Source organism: Oryzias latipes, chromosome 11 (genome assembly GCF_053564925.1).
Source record: "Oryzias latipes strain Hd-rR chromosome 11, Olatipes_Hd-rR_3.1".
NCBI lineage: Eukaryota > Metazoa > Chordata > Actinopteri > Beloniformes > Adrianichthyidae > Oryzias > Oryzias latipes.
This window is the reverse complement of record NC_136247.1, coordinates 15577477-15599225: the sequence shown is the minus strand read 5'-3', so window position 1 is coordinate 15599225 and position 21749 is coordinate 15577477. Positions and strand designations below refer to the sequence as shown.

At 40.7% G+C, this 21749-nt stretch overlaps 1 protein-coding gene across 2 annotated transcripts in view; it reads left to right on the top strand.

Annotated features, from left to right (window-relative positions):
* The first annotated feature begins 15567 nt into the window (after nt 1-15567).
* Nucleotides 15568-21749, top strand: part of dlgap3 (discs, large (Drosophila) homolog-associated protein 3) — a 59473-nt gene continuing 53291 nt past the window's right edge. Inside the window, exon 1 of one of the 2 annotated variants that reach the window (XM_078955365.1) lies at nt 15568-15903. In XM_078955365.1, the coding sequence (XP_078811491.1) occupies nt 15894-15903 (10 nt within the window). In that variant the 5' untranslated portion in view covers nt 15568-15893. The remainder of the gene's footprint in view (nt 15904-21749) is intronic. The other variant, XM_078955364.1, reaches the window with a different exon arrangement.

Sequence of the window (21749 nt, the reverse complement as noted above, 5' to 3'; positions counted from 1 at the left end):
TCATCATCTAAAGTTTCATGGGTGTACACCTGACGGTGCCTGCGTAACAGGAAGTGGTCGATTTTGTGTTGCAGTCATAGAAAAAAGCCTCATATAAGTCAGCCGTTTGTCTCAGGAAGCTGAGATTTCAGAGTTAGATGCGTCTTACAAAGCTCCAAAATTGATAAGCACCACTATAGGGGCTACAAGAAACATTTTACCACCTTAATCACCCTATTTGACTGAAAGCAACTTTTTGGACATTTTGACTCAAACAAATATTTTTATCATAAATTCTGTTTAGGATATCAGCACCAAAAAAAAAACAGCTGAGGTTGTCTATTATTTTCACAATAGGAGTCTTTATGTGTCCAGAGCCAATCACTTCTGCAAATAAGGCCTACTGGTGAATGAAGCAGCAGTAATGCAGACATTTTGGAAAGTCTGGGTCAGCTTTACAATGAGTGATAAAACCTGTTTGTCTATTGATCATAGCAGGAGCCTCGTCTGCAGGCATGGCTACCAGCTTTTCTAATTGTACCTTTTTCTGCACAAAAACTCCTTCACCGTGTTATACATTTCAATTCCTCTTGTAGTTGTCAGTTAGGGTACATGTGTCAGGAGTTCTTCTCTTGTGGAAACCAAAAGCTATGCTGTACTGTTGCCGTCCACAGACTCATCACACTGGACGTTAAACCACCTGCACTTTGCAAGATCCCGGTCCAGCTAATTGACAAGTTATCAGACATAGCTGACACTCATCTAGACATTGTAGTGGAAATTAGATGAGTTCTATTGTTCTCATCCTTAGGGACAGTGATAGCAATTATCATTATTGTTTGTTTCTGAATCTGATAAGGCTTAGATTTAAGAATTTTTTTCATGCTATATGCAAAAGTCTTTGTCCCTTAAGGCAACAGATTACAGCCCCCCCCCCCCCCCCCCCACACACACACACAGGCTGCTGTCATATTAACATTAGCTTGGAGCTCCAGAATGGACAAGAAAAAAACGACGAGAATGGCTCGAGCAGGGCGTTGCTCACGGGGCGGTCGCTCGTGCCATGCGGTCGCACGTGCTCGGGCCCGCTAAATGCTACTTGTAGCTTTAATTTTATTTTATTTTTCTGTTCTGTTGCATGAAGAGAGCACTTTAAAAAAGTAAAATGAGACCAAATGCATTCTTTTCACAGCCACCAAAATATCAACAATCCTAGAAAAAGACGCTTTGAATCCTGTCATTTTCGCCACTACGAACCTTAAAGGTTCTGCTGTTCTAAAAGACAAAACACCTGACATGCATTTTTTTTCCCCACAGGCTGAATTTGCTCCAATTTGTGTTGTAGATTTTAGTTTCAGTTAAGTGCGAATAATTTGAGCATTTGTTAATGAGATTCTGCCAATTAACCTGCAAGTTTTGGGGAAGTAAATAAAGGTTTTTCAAAACAGATATGTTCTAGCAATGTTTGCAGGTAATGTTGCATTATAGGAATAAAATAAATGTCATTCATCAGTCTATCCATCTTCTGAACCCACTCAATCCCTTTCAAGGTCACAGGGTTGCCTGTCCCAACTACCGTTGGGTGAAGGCCGGGTACAACTTGAGCAGATTACCGGTGTGTTGCAGGGTCACAAACTCACAAATGAACACTGTTCAGAGTCACCCATTAACCTATAAACAAAATAAACTGATGATCTGTTATATGTTCTATTATCAACACATACAATTAATTACATAACTTACAAAGTGAATAGAAATCTGTGCTCCTTGGTAATAAGTAGTGAGTAAATTAATATCGTCTTGTAGCTGCTATTGTTGAATTCCATTTTGTTGTCATACTGTCATGTGACAATTATCAGTGCTTCACATTTGAGATACAGCATTGTTAAGTTTCTATGCTGTGGGAAAGGTTCTAGGTCCTGTTGGGTTCTGCTATCAAGAACCAAGCTGTGGACACACTATGCTTAACGCTGCTAAAACAGATACATTTTGTGGAACAGCAAACCTGATAAAAAGCTCTTTTATAAGGCCACCTGAGCTAATAAGGTGGTGAACGTATAAAAGGAGCATGGCTTATTGTTCCCAAAGCTGCAGTGATGAATTCACCTGTTCTCAAAATGAAAAAAGACAAACAGATCGCAGTATTCTCAGTTTGAAGAGACAAAGTACTCATTTTGCCAGTAAAAAGGTCAAGCTGGACATACACAGCACACATTAATAAGATGGTTAGTAAGCAGCACTGAAGACAGACAAGGAACACATTTTTATACAAACATCCTGTTGCTAAAGCCTTAGTCACACGCACCCAAACGGGTGTAGTTTTGGGTTGTTTATGGCCATGGAGGGTCGTAGAGAGAAGTAGCTGCATCTTAAAGGGCATTTATCATGCCATTTTTAAGCCATTTATAGTAAACAATAGCTATATAGATTATATTGTCACACACAAGAACACATTTTTGTTAAATATTTGTTCTTTTCCAACCTGGAAGTAAGACGGCTCAATCTCTTAGGCTCCGCCTTTCACTCCTTGATGGTCCCACCCATTTAATGACTTCACATAGAGCCAACCTCAGCCTCAGTCTGTGTTTTGCCCACGATAAAAAAAAAAAAGCATCATAACTTTTGCAAGTTTTGCTCTACGAGCTCACCGACTGGTCTACAACCTTGATAGAGAGGACTTCACTGAACAGACTCCTTTCAATCATGGACAACCCAGAGCATCCTCTCCACCCTCTTCTGGACAAACAGCGGAGCTCCTTCTCTAGGAGGCTCAGACAGCTCCGTTCCAAAACTGCCCGGTACCAAAAATCATTCATACCCAAGCAATAACCCTGTACAAAAACTCACAATGCAAAAGATAACCTTTGCACATTTTTATTATCTATTTATTTAGTTTTTTTCTATGTTGCACATTTCTCTTGCACATCTTTTTACCTGCACTGTTCTGTAAATAGCTTTTTAAATTATACTACCTTGATGTTTGCATTTATGCTACATTTTCTTTGTTGTTGTTTTTTGTTCTTATTTTTTATTTCATTCTGTCAGTTGCTATGGTGACAAACAAATTTCCAACGTGTGGGATCAATAAAGTATTTCTGATTCTGATTCTGATTCTGATATTTTGTGTGGGTCACCCGCATACCCCATACAGGTTAGACCATTTTTGGCCCTGTGATTTCACCAAGTGAAGAGCAGCTGTTTCTTCTTTGGAATTCTGGTTTATGAAAAGGCAGTTTGTTAGATCCAACAAACAGAGGTTGCTGTTTTAGTTGTTGCTGCTAAACCAGTTGCTACAATTAGCTCTTTTTCTTATGCAGAACCATCCTGGATTTTCAATCAGGTTGCCTTTGCTTTTATAAAAACAGCTTATTTGAATCTCCAGAAGATGAATTTTATTCAATTCAATTTAGTTTTATTTTATAGTCCAATGTTACAACACAGTTGCCTCAATTGTCTTCACTAATTTTACAAAGCATTAAATCAGTTAGAAAAATACAACAACTGATTGCTAAACTAAACAGACTAAAGTGAACTGGGCATCCCTGCCTTTAGACCCTCTTTCTCAGGGATGTGCACACGAAGGAGGGATCCTCTCCCAGGACAGACAAGCGATGTACCAGGACTCTTAAAGAAGAACTATCTTATCAAACTCTACAACTACATGTTTTAATAGTCCAGCAGATGGGCTTCATCAAGATGGAACTGGGGACAGCTGGGGGGCGCAATACGAGCCAGAGATGAGGTGCACGGTCAGGTACAGGGGCACGGACGAGCCAACTGGAGTCTGGAAGCACTCCTGAGGACTTGACTGTTAATTGACTGAAATAAACAGTAAACAGATGCATTCATGCTTGGATTAGGGTTAGGGTTTGGGTTAACTTTTGATTTGAGCGGTTTGCTGCAGTAAGATAAGGATCTTCAGCCGTCATCAGGATCCACTGAGCTATTTGTGTCCATCTGTTGGCAGAAAGGAGGAGAGTTGCTTTGTTTGATGAGATATGTTTTGCAATTCAATGTTCTCACTCCCAGAGGACAATTGAGAGCTCAGAGAGAAGGGGTATTAATTGAAAGGCAGCAGAGCTCATTCACATACCGCCGTCTTAGCCTTCTGTCCCTTCTGTGTACCGTCTTATTATTGTTACAGAAAAGCTCTTTATGGGGAAACGTAGGTTAGTTTTTCGCAAACAAAATCATTCTGGATTCAGCAGGGATGGCGATGCCCTTCGGCCTGTCCTTGCTCCTGGAAACAGAACAGAGCTGCCTCGTATATGTGCATAAAAATGTGGTTTGATCTTTTCAGGGCTTTGATTCAAATGCTTTCACTTTAATCTATTTTTGAATTACCTGCATGACAGCTGAAACGCCAATTTAGGCCAACTGGAGAAAAGTCTCAGGCTAAACAAGTCCTTTCATTTTAACTTAGTGGTTTAAATGTAGATTTGCCAGAATTAAAGTTTAAAAACTGAGAGTTGGGACTTTGTAGGCTTTGTTGGCTCCAGAACACCTCAAAAAGGACACAAAGAGTATTTTACCCTTTTAAAAAATACTATTATTTATGTAAAGGGGCACTTATATGCTCTCAAAGGCTTTTTGGTTTTCAAATATGTTTAATTAACCATTAAAATGAGACATCTCAAAGAGTCGCTGTGTTCCACGTACACACTTTTATGAATCTAAGTTGGGGCAATCATGGCCCGACTTGTGATCTTGGCTTCCAATTCTAAAGCCATTAGTTGTCTTCCAGTTCTGCTAACATACTATAGCTTTTTTCCACACTCACTGCATTTCATTTCTGGAATAAAACTAAATGAATAAATGTGTGCATCAAATGGGCAAACGAGGGGGAAAAAGTATCATGTAAAAAGAGCTCTAAAATTCAATATAAGCAAAAAGCAATCAAACTGAACGTCTTTGTTTTCCTTGTCTGAGCTGGAATCTGGATCAAGGGTGGACAGCTACATTATTGCTCCCCATGTTTGTTGCACAGCTGAGGTTGGATATGGGGTTTTGAGGGGACTGTAAGGTAGCGGGAGAAGGTGTGAACAGAAAGCTCTCAGCAACAAGGAGTGGAAGGGGACGGGGTTGCTCTGCACCAACAGTCCCCCCCACAAACACAGAGGTGAATTTCTAATGAACTCCTGCTGCTCTGCGCAAACTATGTACTATGTGACAAGAGCTTTTGATTATGGCTAAAAATAGCATAATCATAATTACAAGACCACTGGGAACACTTTGACATAAATCAAAAGATGATTGGAGTTGGACTTTAAAACCAAAGCCCAAAAAACAACAACAAGGAATTTCTGATTTTACCTGCGAACACTAATTAGTCTGAAAGTGAACTCTCTTTTTACAGATCATCTATATTTTGGCTTTATTATTATTGTTTAAAAGTATTGAATTGTACTGTTTAGCTCACAAAAGTCTCTTATGAACAGTTATTCTCAGCTGAATTTGCACAACAGCTTAGTGATTTATTGATGCACATTTATATTTTATATTTGGTGTGCATGTTTCAGATATCCTGTTAATATCCTACCCTATCTTTATTTAACCTTTAACCTTATGGCATTCAGAGCGAACAGCAAAGAAAGCATCTCATTGAACAGGGAAACCCCTTTCCTTATGAAAATAAACCCCTTTGAATCCTTGAATCTTGAAGTCCCAAAATTCAATAAAAGCTTCCGCATGGAAACGTTCAGAGTTTACGTTTGAGGCCTGTTGGCCTCTTCCATCAATGAGCCAACCGATGCTCCCATTAGAGCCTAACTGGGTCTGAGTGAATGTTTTGGCTGTAATGTTGGCCCGAGACGAGATGGGGGGAGTCACGCTACATAATTCAGAGGGGACGGGTGATTATGCGCCATCTGTGTCCATGTCCCGGTGGCCCTGTCACAACTGATCCACAACCCTTGACCTTTTCCCGGAGCTCTCCATGCTCTCTGGCCGGTCAGTGCATTAGTCTTGTGTAGTGGAGTGTTTTGGGCATGAGTCAGCCTGATGCTGGGTAACCTTTCGGGGGCCTAGAAAAGTGCAGGTCAGAAATACAGACAGGGATGTCTTCTCTGCTTTTTTATCGATGCATAAACCAAAGGTCGAGTCGTTTTCTAACATGGGATTGTTCTGAACTGTGTTTGCTAAGCCGGTCACATGAATTATGGATTAAATTCTCTTTTATCATCAGATGGAGTAGATTTCTGCTCTTAATATGGATCAAAAGCAGCGTGAAGCTTTGTTTGTCTGCTGCTGTGACCATAAAGTGCTGCTGAGATTTTGCTTGGGGGAGGGTAAAAACCTTAAAGGGGTTATTATAAGTTCTAGTAAATGTACTAAAAACTAATATGTGATCGATGAGGATTCATCAACACCTGTGAGGATGAAGAGCAAAGCTCAAGTTGCTTTCATTTTCATTGTATCGATGGCAAACCCGTCAAGCTTCAGCCAAATCATCATTTCCATGATCTGCAGGTATAAAGGTACCAAATGTTCTCCATTGAGCAGTGTGAACGGCTAATTATGGCCAGTGTGTGCTTTCTGCACATCCATGGCAACACTGAGAGGGAAAAAATGTACAAAAGGCTCATATTTAAGCGCAGACAGAAAGGATACAGGCCCTGATTGGTGATGGCAAAAAATGCCGTAAATGTACCGTATGGAAAATGTGCCGTGATTGCATTGAATGCAGCACATTGTAAAACGTTCTGCTCTGGATGAGGCAAGGTGAACTCTGCAGCTTCATTTGATTTTCTTAAACCCCATTACATCTTTCCATATTGGTCACATTTTTGTCACTACAACAGGCTTTTGGTAAAGCCAAAGAATTTACCCAGTGTGCATTTCAGAGACAGAACAGACTCAAGGTTAAAAATGTGCGTATCACTGCTTATATTTGCTTTATATTTGAAATTACTCATAAAATTCATCCTTTCTATTTGCTTTTTTTCTGCACGGCTACAACCATCAGTGAGTCGATGTTTCTCGTTCAGTTCAGTGCAAAACTAACGAGAGACGAGAGGAGGAATTCTTAGTTTTGGTCTGGAAAATATAGAAATGAATAAAAAAAATGTATACTAAAGTGTGATTTTCAGCAGTACGATGGACTTATTACAAGTTTACAATGTTGTGTCATGAACCTGTCATATGCACAAGGAACACCAAAGGGGAATGAAAATAGTTTTATATAAACGCCCCCTCCTCCAGATGTAGCATCTCGTTTCAACATAAAACAACAAAGAGGAATGAAAATAGTCTGTTATATTAACATAGGAACGTTGAAAATGCGGGAAAGTGGGCCTTTTCTGATAGAAGCGTCACACAGCCTTGGAGATGATCTTGTCTTTTGTGGAGGAAGAAATTGAATCGGTTAGTTCAAAAGAGGCCCAAGTCCACAATTTTTCAAAATAGAGATATTATATGTTCTGGGGTCTTTAAAGGAAAAGCTATCTGATTATGTGCAAAGAAGTCCCAAGTCCGTTGTAATGTATTAACTATGCTTGACATTTAAAATGCTTTAAGTGCAAAATTCCTGGACTTTGGCCTCTCTTGCATGGGTTTTGCTTTATCCCATAGATGGCAGCACTAGTTATCCAACATGGCAGTGCCCCTGTTTAATTCAAGAAGGGCCCAAGTCCAGAGACTTTAGTTTGCTAGTCCTCTGAAATGATAAAAGTGAGGTGCTTCATATTATAGCATTTGTAAGTTATGAACTGGTGCTAAATCTGGGTAAAGTATTAATCATTTGGTGTAGCCTCCCTTTAAGCTTTGTAATTAAAATCATTTCCTGGAAAAACAAACCTCTTGGACTTGGGCCCCTTTTGAACTAACCGATTCAATTATTGGAAGTGGACAGCTGTGGGGATACCGATGGCTTCATCAACGGGCTGCAGAAGTCCTGCACATTCCCGTAAATGCACGACTTGTAATCTCGTAACATTACTTTTTTTGTGTGTGTGTGGCCCCAATACTCTTTCGTACAGCAAAAATTCAGACTTGTAAAAAATAGAAAAAGTAATCTAAAGGGACAGAATTTTACCATCAAAAGAATTTGGAAATAATTACAGATGTAAATATGTTAAGGTCTACACTATATTGAAGAAGAAATAATGTGATGAAATAGAGACAAAGTAAACAGAGAAATAAAGCTTCTAGTTCTATGACATACAAATCATGCTGTCATACCGAGTTCTAATGCCACATTTGAGTCATAGGGTGCACAGACTGGCTCCTTACTGACCGTATTCAAATTCCAAATGGCTGTAGGATGCCCACACAATCTTCACTCTGATTGTCTTACTTCCTCATTTCTAACAGCTGCACGCAGGAACACACACTTGCGCAGTCCACATGATTTGAGGGACTTAAACAAGTAGGAAAAACCCATCTGAATCGCCTGCGTCTCACCTACTTCACCTTCCCCTACCAATATGTGTTCAAAGCTCTGTTGCTTTTGTTTTTAATATCTTTTTTATAAAAAATAGCAGAATTTTCCTTGAGCATGACTCACCCCAAAATCCACTATGTGGGAAAGACAGAATAATAGCTGGTATTTTTGGTTCCGTCATTGTAAATGTTGGGAGCAGCAGCTCCAAAAACCTCAGAGAAAAACAAACATTTGTGTTAAAAAGACAAGGAAAAACATTTCAGATGAACAAAATTTGATTCACGGTCTTGACTTTGATTCGTTCAATACCAAAATAAATTAGGCTGAGCTAGTTGGAGCCTAAACATGTGAGCCAAGGGAAAACATTTACTGAATGGGTCGACGTCCATAACCTTTCAACACTGGAGATTTCACGCGTAAGCTTTGACGTACCGTGATTCTTACACAATCAACATGAATCTGCTTTTATATGGTTTTTTTTTTTTGATTATGTAAACGCGACATTAAAATGTTGCAGTGTTGTCAGCGCAAGGCTGCATTTGTCCATTTCAGAATCTGCAGGAGTTACGTCAACGGTTGAAGAGTTATGGTAGTCAACAGAAGCCAAAGCTGCACCGTTGAAGAGTCATAGAAGGAGCATAGAAATCTTCAAGTAAAATCTGATTTCATGTCACATCACGTCTGGTTTCTGAGATGGACAAAGTAGTGACCTTTAGAAGTGATCATGTGCTTGGAGAAATGTTTACTCTTCGCTAAGGAAGTCCTCGTACCAACCTGTACTAAAAATAACAACCTCTAATGCATGTTGTTGTTTTGTGCACATATATAATCTGATATAATAACAGATTGTGTACCACTGTGGCTATAATAACCATGCATCACAATGGGCTGGATATAGTCATATATTGAACCTCTCAATGAAGTGTGATACAGAAGACAGTTACTCCTTTATTAAAATAATAAATACATGACTTTAGCTCTCGCAGTCCATGAGAAGACAAAGTTAGAGTCAAAAAACAAGCTTCTCAGCTGTCTAGCAGTAGCCCTCAAAGGCAGACAACCTTTCCTCCAGGAGTAGAGACAGGTAGCAGAGGGTGGACAGTTTTCCCTGTGCTGCTCTGGACCTCAGCCCTTGCATTCTCGTCTGTCGTCGTTTGAACTCATGGCTTTTTTTGTTGTTGCAGTCTCAGCTGCTTAAGTGTTGTAAATTTGATGAGCGCGAGTCGTTCCGCTTTTATGGCCCCCTTGAAACTTTCTGAAGTCGCATCCGAGTGCAGTGAAGGGCTGCACGCCGCTGCAGTGCACGTGTGCTGTGGAGTGCGTCTGTGGGACGTCTCAGCAGTGTGTAGTAGATTCCTCTGATTGTATTTAATTAGATGATGACAAGTGTGCGCTGACAGGCTGCTTATTCTGATTAGAGAGATCAGCTTCCTGCGAGAGGCAGAACTAACGAGGCCACACTGTCCTTTGCATCTGCACTCATCTCCCACAGATGCTGCAGCTAGAATGTTCAAAATCATGCTAGGATTCCATAAATTATGGTATGGATGCATCTAAAAGCCCTATTTTAAGAATCAGCTTACTGTAAACCATCAGATTTATGCATGATCTAACTTTTGCTTCGAATGTATTTGTTTGTGTATTTGTTTGGGACTTAAATTTAACAAAGGTTAAAACAAACATGTAAATTTTCATAGTTCCTGCTTGAAACGTTTTGACATGATGACCAGATTTCAACAAATGAAACCGACTTAATTCATGAAACTCTTTTCTAAACTTTCCTTCCATAAAACCCTAAAAAGTTCACATTATTTTTTGTCAATCGTGCTGTTTTAAAAAGATCGTTTTGTGGGCCACAAGCTTCCTTCTCCGCTTATTCCCACTTCCGGACAAGTAGATCCATGAATGTCTTTGTTTTCCTCATCTGAGCTGGAATCTGGATCCAAACTGAACGGTTGGATAGCTCCAATATTGACGCCATTTTTATTCGAACGGTAATGTTAGGTTGGATTTGTGAGGGATTGTAAGCTAGAGGGAGAGAGTGTAAACATATGGATGATGGGACGGGGTGCCAACGGTCTCACCCACAACTAAGAAACTCCTAAAAATTAACACAGGTTTTTGATTTTGCCTAAAAACTAGATAATCGTACTGAAAAGACCGCTGGGAATACTTCAGTGTATTCAACAAGATGATCAGTGTTGGTCTTTAAACCAGCAAACTAAAACCTGCATGTTAATACATTTTGCAGATTTGTTCAAAAAATCAATGAGTTTTTTCTGGTTTTCTAGAAATCTAGCATAAATTTTGCTTTTTTAACCTTTTCCCACCTGAAAATGTTCGTCTTCCTGTAAAAGCCCAAGTGTCTTTTCCTTTTCCACCAGACAAGTTTCCTCTTTTGTGTTCATCATATAATACAATAAAAACAAACACAAATGGGTCATTAATTTAAATAAGCTGTCGCTCCAGGTACAGACATTCGTGTTTTCCTCTCCTTGTCAGCCTTACAGCTCTAAAGAGGAGATTTGAAGGTTTTCCTAACAGAGAAAGTAAGCTGTGCTCCGTCAAAAAGGCGGCGACGCCTCTGCAAATGTATACATGTGAATTAAGTCGGATTTACTCTGTGTGCCTATCGTCTGTTTCCCACAGATGGCCCGTCAGTCGCTTAGCCTTCAACTCACCAGAGAGCCAAAACTCCACAAAAAAAGTTCCACCGCTAGACCATCAGACCGAGCTCTTCCTCTGTTTGCCCACTTAAGGGGTTAGAAGGTTTGTAAATGTAACGTTGCCATAATAAAAGCAAAAAGAGGCGGAGTGGCATCCAATGTTGTATTCCATCCCTCCAGTCCACCCAAAAAAGCTCCAATGTCCCTGTTGCTAACGTGCTACTCAGGGGGACATTGTCTTCCAGTACGGCAAGTCAGATAGGTAATCAAGTAGCTGCTTCCACGTACTTCTTACTCATTAGCTTTCATTAGCTCGTCCCCCCTCTTCTTCCATGAGTAGAGTGTCTGGAAATGAGAAAGTGGGTTAGACGACGAGGCGATAGAGGTCTCTGGGTGAAAACACAGTTGGTTGACAGGTCAGCTGTGTTGTCACCAGAGTAGAGAACAGATATCCTTCAAATCCGGTAGTGAAAGAACAACATGAGCCTTTTCTGCTGCTGATCTCCACTTTAAGTTAAAGATACAGCAATTCTGGAGCGTCAGCCTCAAATTAAGAGGCCTTGATAAGACAGACTGTATCAGTGCCATCTTTAGTCTTAATTTCAGGTGCCAATGGGCTTTTGCCGCTTGGAGAGCTTTCTTTATCTCCGTGCACCTTGTTAAGGTCGAGCAGAAATCTCTGCTCAGCGTGTTAAGCGCTTATTTCCTCCACAGCTCCAACCGCTTCCTTTAAAGATGAAGCTCCGTGACCTTCTGGCACATACATTTCCTCATTTCCTCCTTTTCTCATTCTGACCCTTAAAAACCCCGCCCTTTACAGGCAAGCTTTCCCACAGAAGCACACTGTGAACCAACCCAGCTGAGATAATCTCCTAGCTCAATGAGTGCTTCTTGTAAAAAGGCAGACAAATGTTTCAAAAACGTTAGATCCAAATGTCACAGCAGAAATGGAGACTCAGACCAGACAATGTTTTCCAATCTTCTACTGTCCAGTTTTGTTGAGCCTATGTGAATTATGGCCTCAGTTTCCTGTTCCTAGCTGACAGGAGTGGTACCCAATGTGGTCTTCTGCTGCTGTGGTTCATCTGTCTCGAGGTTGGACTTGTTGTGGGTTCAGAGAAGTTCTTTTGCAGACCTCAGTTGTATCCAGTGGTTATTTGAGTGTCTGTTGTCTTTCTATCAGCTGGAAGCAGTCTGGCCTTTCTCCTCTGACCTCTGACCTCAACAAGGCATTTCTGTCCACAGAACTGCAGCTCACTGGATATTTTTTCTCTTTTGCAGACCATTCTCTGTAAACCCTAGAGATGGTTGTGGGTGAAAATCCCAGTAGATCAGTAGTTTCTGATACTCAGACCAGCCCTTCTTGCACCAACAACCATGAGACATTCAAAGTCTCTTAGATAATCTTTCTTCTCCATTCTGATGCTCAGTTTGAACAGCAACAGATCGTCTTGACCAGGTCTACATGCCTAAATGCATTGAGTTACTGCCATGTGATTGGCTGATTAGAAAATTGTGTTAACGGGCAGCTAAACAAGTGTGTCTAATAAAGTGGACTGTTTTAATTACCTTATTGTATTTTCGTGATAAAAAGCTTCATGTTTGGAGTTTATTTGATCTCTTGCAGTTAATCCCTTCCTTCCTGTTTTACTGAATCAAACCCTAAAACAGGTTTGTATGTGTTCACTACTAACCTTTAGTAGTGGATGGTTTGAAGCTGCAGACAAAGCTGAAAGACTCTGCACTGATCTGTAAACTCCAATCATCCTTTGATCTATTATCAAAACGTTCCCAGTGGTCTTCTAATCATGATGACACTGTTGTTAGCCAAAACCAAAAAACCTGTGTCATTTTCTAGGACATAGTTTCTGCACAGAGGCTGGAGTTCATCAGAAATTTACCTCTGAGTTTCGGGTTGGACAGTTTCATCCGTCTGTTTACACTCTCTCCCACTGGCTTACAGCCCAGGTGTATTTTCTACATCACAAGTTTAGTTTTATAACATATTTTACCATCAGAAAATATAACACAACGGCTTGAGAAAAGACATATGATATGTGTTTCAGCTTTAAGTTGATTTTCTTCTTATAGCAAACTAATCAGAGTCTCCTCCATAGGACTGAAAAACGTTCCTGCAATCACATGATGTGTTCCTGTAAAGAATTAATCATTTCCTCCTAGTGAGGCACCAACCTGTTATTTCAGATGGTTTTATCAAATAAACAGAATTGTTTGTTTTAATCTGTGTTATAATTCTACTGCAGTAACAAGTCTGTAAAGGTGATATAAAAATCAAATCCACTGTGAGCCATTATCAGCAGGAACAAGCCGTTTTCCTTCACTCCTGCGCTCAAAGCGGCTGCTCGCATTGATTGCTGGCGCAAAGTGCACGCCACCTGTAAATTTCTCCATAAAATGTTTGGCTTGCTGTTTCGACAAACGCTGCTGTTGTGCAGATTATTTCAGTGGGACAGAAGTGAAAAAAGTTTACCCAATCAGGGGTTTTTAAGGACGTCCCGCTGGAGAAATTTGCGCTCCTTTCAACAATGGGGTGATAAAGGAGGGCTTGTATCAACGCTGATTAATGAAGTCTTCATTATTTGCCCCCTCTTCTTGCACTCGCTCATTGTTTGCCCGGTTGCATGTCGCCGTTTTAGCGCTTCATAATGAGGCTGGTGACAATGGTAGGGAGCTGTGTCTCCTCCTCAGTGATGTGTGCTCCTTTGTCAGCATCGTCATTCACTGAATGTCTCAACATGTCGCTCTCTTTTTCCATCCATCATTCTCATTTTTTTCTCACTAAATGCAACTGTAAATGGCGGGGAAATGAACGTAGAGATTTTTTTATCTGCGGCACAGCTGACTTTACACTTTCTGTGGTTTCTAAATTACTATAAATAACAAATCCCAGAATTCTTTGGACAAAATGTGCTTTTAGGATTTCAGGATGCCATTCTGTCTTTGAGCGTCTGTAAGTCTACACAGAAAATTGACACGAAAAATTCTCGTTTCATTAGATGTCGATATTATTGAGCTAATAGAAGTGCTCTCTGCTAAATAGAGGGCGCAGAGTGACAGATTCAGGCGGTGCACAGCTGCAACCTCTGGATGTGGGATATTTTTTATCCTTCTTTATTAGCTTTTCCTCCTTCTTTCACTCATTCACCTCTACTGTCACACACTTGACTTGCAGTACACCAGGAACCAGCAGCTTCACATTCACCACTACGAAAAACCTTTTATTTAATTTTTTCTTTTGGCACTTGTGCATGTAAGTAACAGAATCATGGAATTAGATGCATCACTCATCTTCAGTAGAAAGACAGAAACCGTGAGTGTGAAGCTTATAAATGAGGTTATTCTCAGGTTTGGTTGGACGCAGAGCTGCTATTAACGTAAAGAGTTTGGTGCTTTTGCCAAACACCTGAAACACACTCAGGTGTTGTTAACGCAGCCTGACTCCTGTGTGTGTTTGATTGCATTTCATCAGGCTGAATGAGTCGGAGCTGTGAGGGTGCAGATGCAGAACACGACAAAGGTGAGAACTTCAGGAAAAGAGAGGCTTAAGCAGCATGTGGGGGATTTAAGTTTCATATTTTGTGGGATACGGCAGCACCTCCACCGTTGGACAAGCTGCCTTCCAGAGACGCAAGAGAGAAAAACATTCTTTCAACACCTTGTGACGTTTATGCTAGAAAGCCAAGATACTTATTTTGCAGACAAAAGACATTAGATGCTATCAAGCCTCTTTCACAGGTGAGATGTTGGAGTTCTGCTGCAGACCACAAATGTGAAGCTACGTTCACACACATTCAAGCGGCCACCTCTGATGAAAAGTTTATGTAAACCTGCATGATTCCCCATTTAAAACTTTACGCAAGTCAGAAACTTGCGTAAAGGCCATTGAATGTGCATTGAAAGTTAAAGCGGTTGAACTTTGACCAATCAGGAAGAGAAACTACTAATTGTGGTCTGTGCTTGGCCGGAATTCTGACACCAAGTCTTTCATATACCAGTACAAAACTGTGAAAATAAAAAAGCCTGGAGCAAGGTTCACCAGATTTGCACTGCATAGCCTCTTCTAACTGTGGGTGGCACTAGTAAATAGTAGAAAAAGAAGAAGAAGCCCCTCCCTGTTTGTCCAATGTGTACATCAAGGGGTAAAGATGTGATCAGGAACCTGTGTATAGGACGTTCTTGAATGCATGTCATATATATGTGTCCGTAGCTTAACCCCTTGAGTGTAATGAGCAGGGAAGACAGCAGGTGTGAAGGAGAGCTGTGATGCTAATGATCCAGATAAGAGAAAATTACAAAAGAAAACATGTTTCTGTTGGATTCTCCTTCAGAGGGACTGAACATCCTAAAACAAGGATCGACAGAACACTCATTATGCAAATGCACCTATATAGACTTTGCAAATGTATTTGCATTTCAAATATGCTTCCATTTTCGGGCCAGACACTCAACTTAGCACTCTCGCACACAATTAAAGCCACATTTCTGACGCTGTGGCGCCGCTGGGAGACGAGTCAGCGCTGTTCACCGTTTCTAATCCTGGCCGACAGCAGACTCTGTAACGCAACGTCTCCCATTTCCTCTCTGCTGATATTTGAACACACGTGAGACTTATGCAAATATGTTTTACATGTAGTTATCCAGTTCAGCAAGTAACCTAGCAACAGCAGAGTCAGCTGGTTAGAAGTATGTGCATCCCTGTGCTTGGTGGTTTGGACACAGCCGTGAATGGTATAGTTGCGCGTATGCTGTGATCCGGAGGAACGACTGCAGGACAGGAACCAGCGTGTCGCCGGGCAAAGTTTGAACGTCCCGCCAGATCAGTACTCATCAGTCCACAAGACTGCAGGATGATCCTTCGTGAGTTGCCTCTCCTTTTCATGTGTCTCCTCACAGTCACAGGAACTTCTTTTTTTTTTTTTTTTTTTTTTGTGAATATTTTTTAACAAATTTTTTTTTTCTAAATGTATTTGTTTGGCTTGTTCCATATTTAAAGGATCTCTATAAAATTTAATGGGATTTAATGTTAATACTCAGAAAATATTTATACATTTAAGATAAAAATGCACAACAGAAAACCATATGAAGCTAAATATTAAGAACTGTTTCTGGGAACGTTCTAACCTTGCGATAAAGGTACATTTGGAAGGCAGTGGAGGATTAAAAATTAGTTATTTTAGTTTCAAGGTTTTACCTTTATGAAAAATGTTAAACGTCTGTAAACAGAGTGGTAATAATTAAAAAATTCTATTAAAATGTATAAGATAATGTTCTAATATTACAGTGATGACTATAGTTGGATTTTGATCGGTTGATGGTTTCATTGTTCTCATCTCCAGATAGTTCTGTGCTTCAGACTAATAAAAAAGCAGAAATTATACCAAAAAATGTTATTAATAAGAAAATATAGAGAAAGATTGTAAGAATTTTTTTTCCTGGCTCAGAGATGCTAAGGAATAATTATTGACCTGGAAAAATGGTGCATGTCTTCTCCTGGCTTTAATTTTTTAGCTGTTGTTTGTATTGAAACTTAGAAAGACAAAGAAACATTGACCTAAATCTGAGCAAACATAGCAATCCACAAGGTTTAGAATTACTCTCCATTATGCTAGACCTTATCTCATCCGGCAACACCTCAGCCATAATGGACAACATTTTAGTTCCTTGGAGAACAGAAACTGATATGAGGAGGGTGACCTTGATGTGAGCAGGGGAGGACGGAGGGGAAGAAGAAACAGAGGAAAGAGGGGGTAAGGTAAAAGGAACAATCAGATTGGAGATTAAAGGTTGAAATTTCCTGCAGATACAAGCAATCAGAGCCAGAATTTTCGGAGAACCACCTTGATTTAAATTTCCCACGTGTGGGATCAATAAAGTATCTCTGATTCTGATTCTGATTTAGAACCACAAGGTTCCTATAGTGTTCAGAATTATATATGAAATGGAGTGTAAACGCATTGGCTGCTGGTTAATAAAAAACAAATTGACAGTCTGTCATCCTAAAGGTAAGTTCATTTGAACAGTAAGAGATAGAAAACCACAAACAAAATCTAGAAATTGACTTTAAAAATCTATATGAATTCCTTTTCCTTTTTTATTTATGATAACGGGTATTTGATCCCCTAGTAACCATGACGAGTTCTGGTTCACACAGACCAGTTAGACTCTCCTAACCAACCTGTCACCTGAATTGAAGACACCTGCTTGAGCTAATCACCGGTAGAAAAGACACCTGTCCACAGAATCAGTCCATCAGTCAGACTCTAAAGTCTCCAACATGGAAAGACTACAGAGCTTTCAGGGGATTTAAGGGAGAGGATTGTAAACCTGCACAAGACTGGAATGCACTATAAAAACAGCAAGAGAGAGGGGGTTAAGGTGACAACTGTTAATGCAACACGACCATCAATGCACCTTTAGGTTTCGGGCTCCAAAGCAGATCTGTCCTGGTGGGGTCTCCATGATCATTAGAACAGTGAGAAATTTCTAAAACAACATGACAGTTGTTAGTTGATGATCTCAAAGCAGCTGGAACCAGGAAAAAACCAAGAATTATTGGTAACATTTTACGCCGCAATAGTTTAACATTTTTTAGAGGTCTCAAAGTAGTTCTGCTTAAGAAGACACATGAGCCGGCCTGAAGTTTGCCATGAACACCTTCATGATTTAGAGAGAGATTGAGATTGAGAGGTGTTGTCAAGTTTGAAGGAAGATAAAAAGGCTTTGACTATGACCCCAAGAACACCATCCCCACTGTCAAGCACGGAGGTGGATGCATTGTGCTTTGGGGGTGTTTTTCTGTACAGGGTTACTTCACCGTGTGGATGGGAGGATGGGAATCCACCCTGTGGATGGGAGGTTTGTGAGAACCTCCTCTCCTCCACCAGGAGGCTTAAATCAGGTGATGGATGGGTCTTTCAACAGGATCATGACCCAAAACATACAACCAAGACAATCAGAAGAAGCAGATCAAGGTCATGGGACGGTTCAGCCAGTCTCTGGACCTCAATCCTGCAGAAAACCTATAGAGACAGCTCAGAGTTGCTAAGCAACAAACACCATATCTGAATGATTTGGTAGTCATTTGTAACAAAGAGTGGACCAAATTCCTTCTGATATGTGCAGAAATATGGATTCCTTGATTTCTTTGTGTGTGTTTTTTATCTCTCACTGTTCAAATGAACCTACTATTGGGATGACAGACTGTCAATTTCTTTTTAAGTGGAAAACTTACTGAATAAGCTGTAGGGATCAAATTCTCAAATTCTTCGTAAACTATATATAAAAATCAATTTTTGAGCATTTCTTTATTCCAGCAGCAGAAACAGAGATCTGTGAAGGCTTTCAAACATCACTTTCAAACACCTCAAAGGTGTTGTAATCCATTTAGTCCTCTTCCTCTTCTCAACTATCTGCTGCTGAACATCTCTGTGCTTCAGGACATGTGTGTGTTGGGGGGTGGGGTATTCTGCAAACACTGACAGCGTCCTTGAATACAAAATTCAAAGTAGTTCATAAAGTTGAAACAGCAAAAATTATCAATGAATTGTCCTCCATATCAGACTACTCAATTAATTTGAATAAATCTGTTTTATTACCACTTAACAGCAATGCGGAGCAAAGACTCTCGATACCAGTCAAATCAGGCAATATCAAACATCTAGGTATTTATTTTTCCCCAAAATTATCAGAACTGGTGCAGCTAAACCACACCCCACTACTGAAAAGCATACAGGACAATCTAACCCGCTAGGTCAACCTGCCTTTGTCCCTCATGGGCAAGGTAGCCACGGTTAAAATGAAAATCGTACCCAAAACTAATTATCTCTTCTCAATGATCCCCACACAAGCGACACTAAAATGGTTTAAAACATTAGACTCATCCATATCAAGCTTTTGCAATAAACCTGCAAGAATTAGTCTAAAAACTTTACTTTAAAACTTTAAAATCTGCAAAAAGCTGAGGAGGCTTAGAATTACCTAACTTCTACAATTACTTTCTTGCAAATAAATTACAATACATCTTAAAATGGTTAAAAAATAATCCAGAAACCAACTCATGGTTAGACTTGGAACAGGCATTATGTGGAAAGATCAACCTGTCAGATCTACCATTTATTAGCTAAACAGTTAAAAAACAGGATTGTTTTCAAAGTATTAATATAAATGCCACTTTAACAGCCTGGTGGGAATTTCTCAAAATATCAAACTCGTTAATTCAACCGTGCAAAACGACGCGGATCTGGAACAACCCGGACATCATCATAAACAAAAAAAAATGATACACTTCCCAGCTTGGCAAGCTCGGGGCGTAAAACAACTAGAGCACTTAATTATTGATAGAAGATTCATAACACCCCAGGAACTTCAAGACAAACATGGAATAAATAACTTCTTGGAATATCAGCAACTTAAATCTATTATTACTAAAAAGTTTAAATAGAGAGATAAGGATTTAAAGCTACCAAAAGTAGTTACCTCTCTGATTAATTTTTCAATGAACAAAATTCTCTCCAAATTATGCAAACTCTTTCAACTTAGATAATAATATTTCACTCCCCGATAATAAAATGGGATGCAGATTTGAGCATCAGCACAGATGAAAGCTTCTGGTCAGAACTCTGTCTAAACACCTTCAAACTGACAAAAAAGCTCAAATTTGCTGCAAATCCGATTAAAAACAGTTCACAGAATTTACTACACTGGACAGAGGATGTTCAAGTTGGGTCTCAGTAACTCAGACATTTGGGAGCACTGTGATGGTAATCTACCCGACAGTTACATGCATGCACTCTGGTTCTGCACACCTGTCCAGGCTTTCTGGCTTCAGGTATGTGCCGATATATCAGTCTGGCTTAAGGTTTCAATCACAGCTTCACCGTCATTTTGGGTGCTTGGTGACATGAGTGCCATCGATAAAGAAGGAGGATTAGCATCTATAATTTTCATAACTCTTTGTATTGCTAAAAAAACGATTTTAATAAACTGGAAAAACAAGAAAAATATTAATGTAAGTCAATACAGAAATCTGCTGTTTGATCATATCAGCTTGAAAAAAATGTCAGCCCAAAGTTCAATTGTATTTGAAAGAATGCACACATGCACACACACACCCTTATGTATTTTGCGAGGAAGGTGGGACCTCGGACCATCTGTCCCCTACCCCATCCCTAGTAGGGGGTACTGGGCCCTTGGAAACGGCGGTCGTGTTCCCTGGGTGCTGGCTTCCTGTGCCCGGCAGCCCTCACTCCACGCAGGGAGAGGGATCCCTGATCTCTCTGGCAAGGCCAAGAGCCGGTGATCACATCACATCTGAGCCGGGGGTGTCCAGGTCCCTGCGGTGTGGGTTCTGGTCCTTGCCCCTGAGTGCTGGGCCCCACCAAATTTCCAACTGTGGGCGAGCCTGGTCGGGTCATGTTTACAACAACTCTTGTGGACCCACTCTTCCCCTGGGTGTCCTCCTCCTGGGTAGGCTGGCCCCTGCCTTGCTCCTTCCTGGACCAACCTTGGGCCGGGTGGGTGGCTGCCTGGGGGGTCTCCCTTGGGGGGTCCTGGCTCGTACCTGGGGTTGGGGCGGGGGGATGCCCAGAACTCCTGGGTGGTGATGAGGTGCTCGTCTGGGGCTGTGGGCGCTATTCTGGGGCGGGGCCCCGCGTTGGGACATCCCAGCGTGGCGGGGGGGCTGCTCTCCTGGTTGGGCCAGAGCTGCACTCTCTGTCACTCCATGCCTCCCTGCTCTCTGGCTTTGGGGGCCCCATGGTGGTCCTGCAGGCCCTGGCCTGGGTGGCGAATGTGATCACCCGGGGGGCGGTTGTTCTCTATCTGCTGCCGTGTGGGTGTTTGGGGGTTCTGATTGCCCCTACTGCTGCGGCGGGGGTCTTGGTGTGGGGATGACTGGGCACTCTTCCTCCTTCTTTTTACATTCCATCATCCATTTTAGAAGAACAGAAACACTCACTTGAGCACAGGTGTTAGCTCACCTTTGCATTAATATTTTGTGTGATTGAATGAAATATTTCACACTAGTTGGTTTGAAGGCATAAGTATGAGAGTGTGAACAGTATTTGTGTTGTGTACATGTTGACGTGTGAACATTTATGGAGCCAACAGGTGTGTTGATAACATTTGAGTGTGTGTGTGGACAGGCCCTGCCCTTGTAGACCTGTATTACATCTGAACCTCACCGTAGTGATTATAACCATCCAGAAACTTGTTGCTTTATGCTGCTTCATGGTTTTACCCCCCCCCCCGCCTTTCTATAATCACCTTTCCATTTCCCCCTCTCTATCATCCCTTTCTCTTCTTCCCTCCTTTCCTTTTCCTTCCGGTCCAACACCAAAGATCAAATATGATTAAAATGAATAAAGTTTGACCTCGATTACAAAAGGGGTATATACAGACATACCTCTGGTTTGTCTGAAGATTCAAAACCCCTATTGTTAAAGTAAAATATGTCCAACACAAGAGGCCGTCAGCTCTCATCTGTTTTCCCAGCTGTTGGACAGGACAAGTTAAAAAAAGAGAAAAATATATATTTTTACCAGTGTACATGTGTTTATTGAATTGTTATTTTTTTTTGGAAATGACGTGTTTGGTGTCATGGTCTGTTTGAGTTATTTATACACCCTAAAACATTAACAACTTTAAAATAAGGTGTTTGACCACTTTTTAGGTATCAGTTTTTTTCCAATCATTCCAAACTGGAA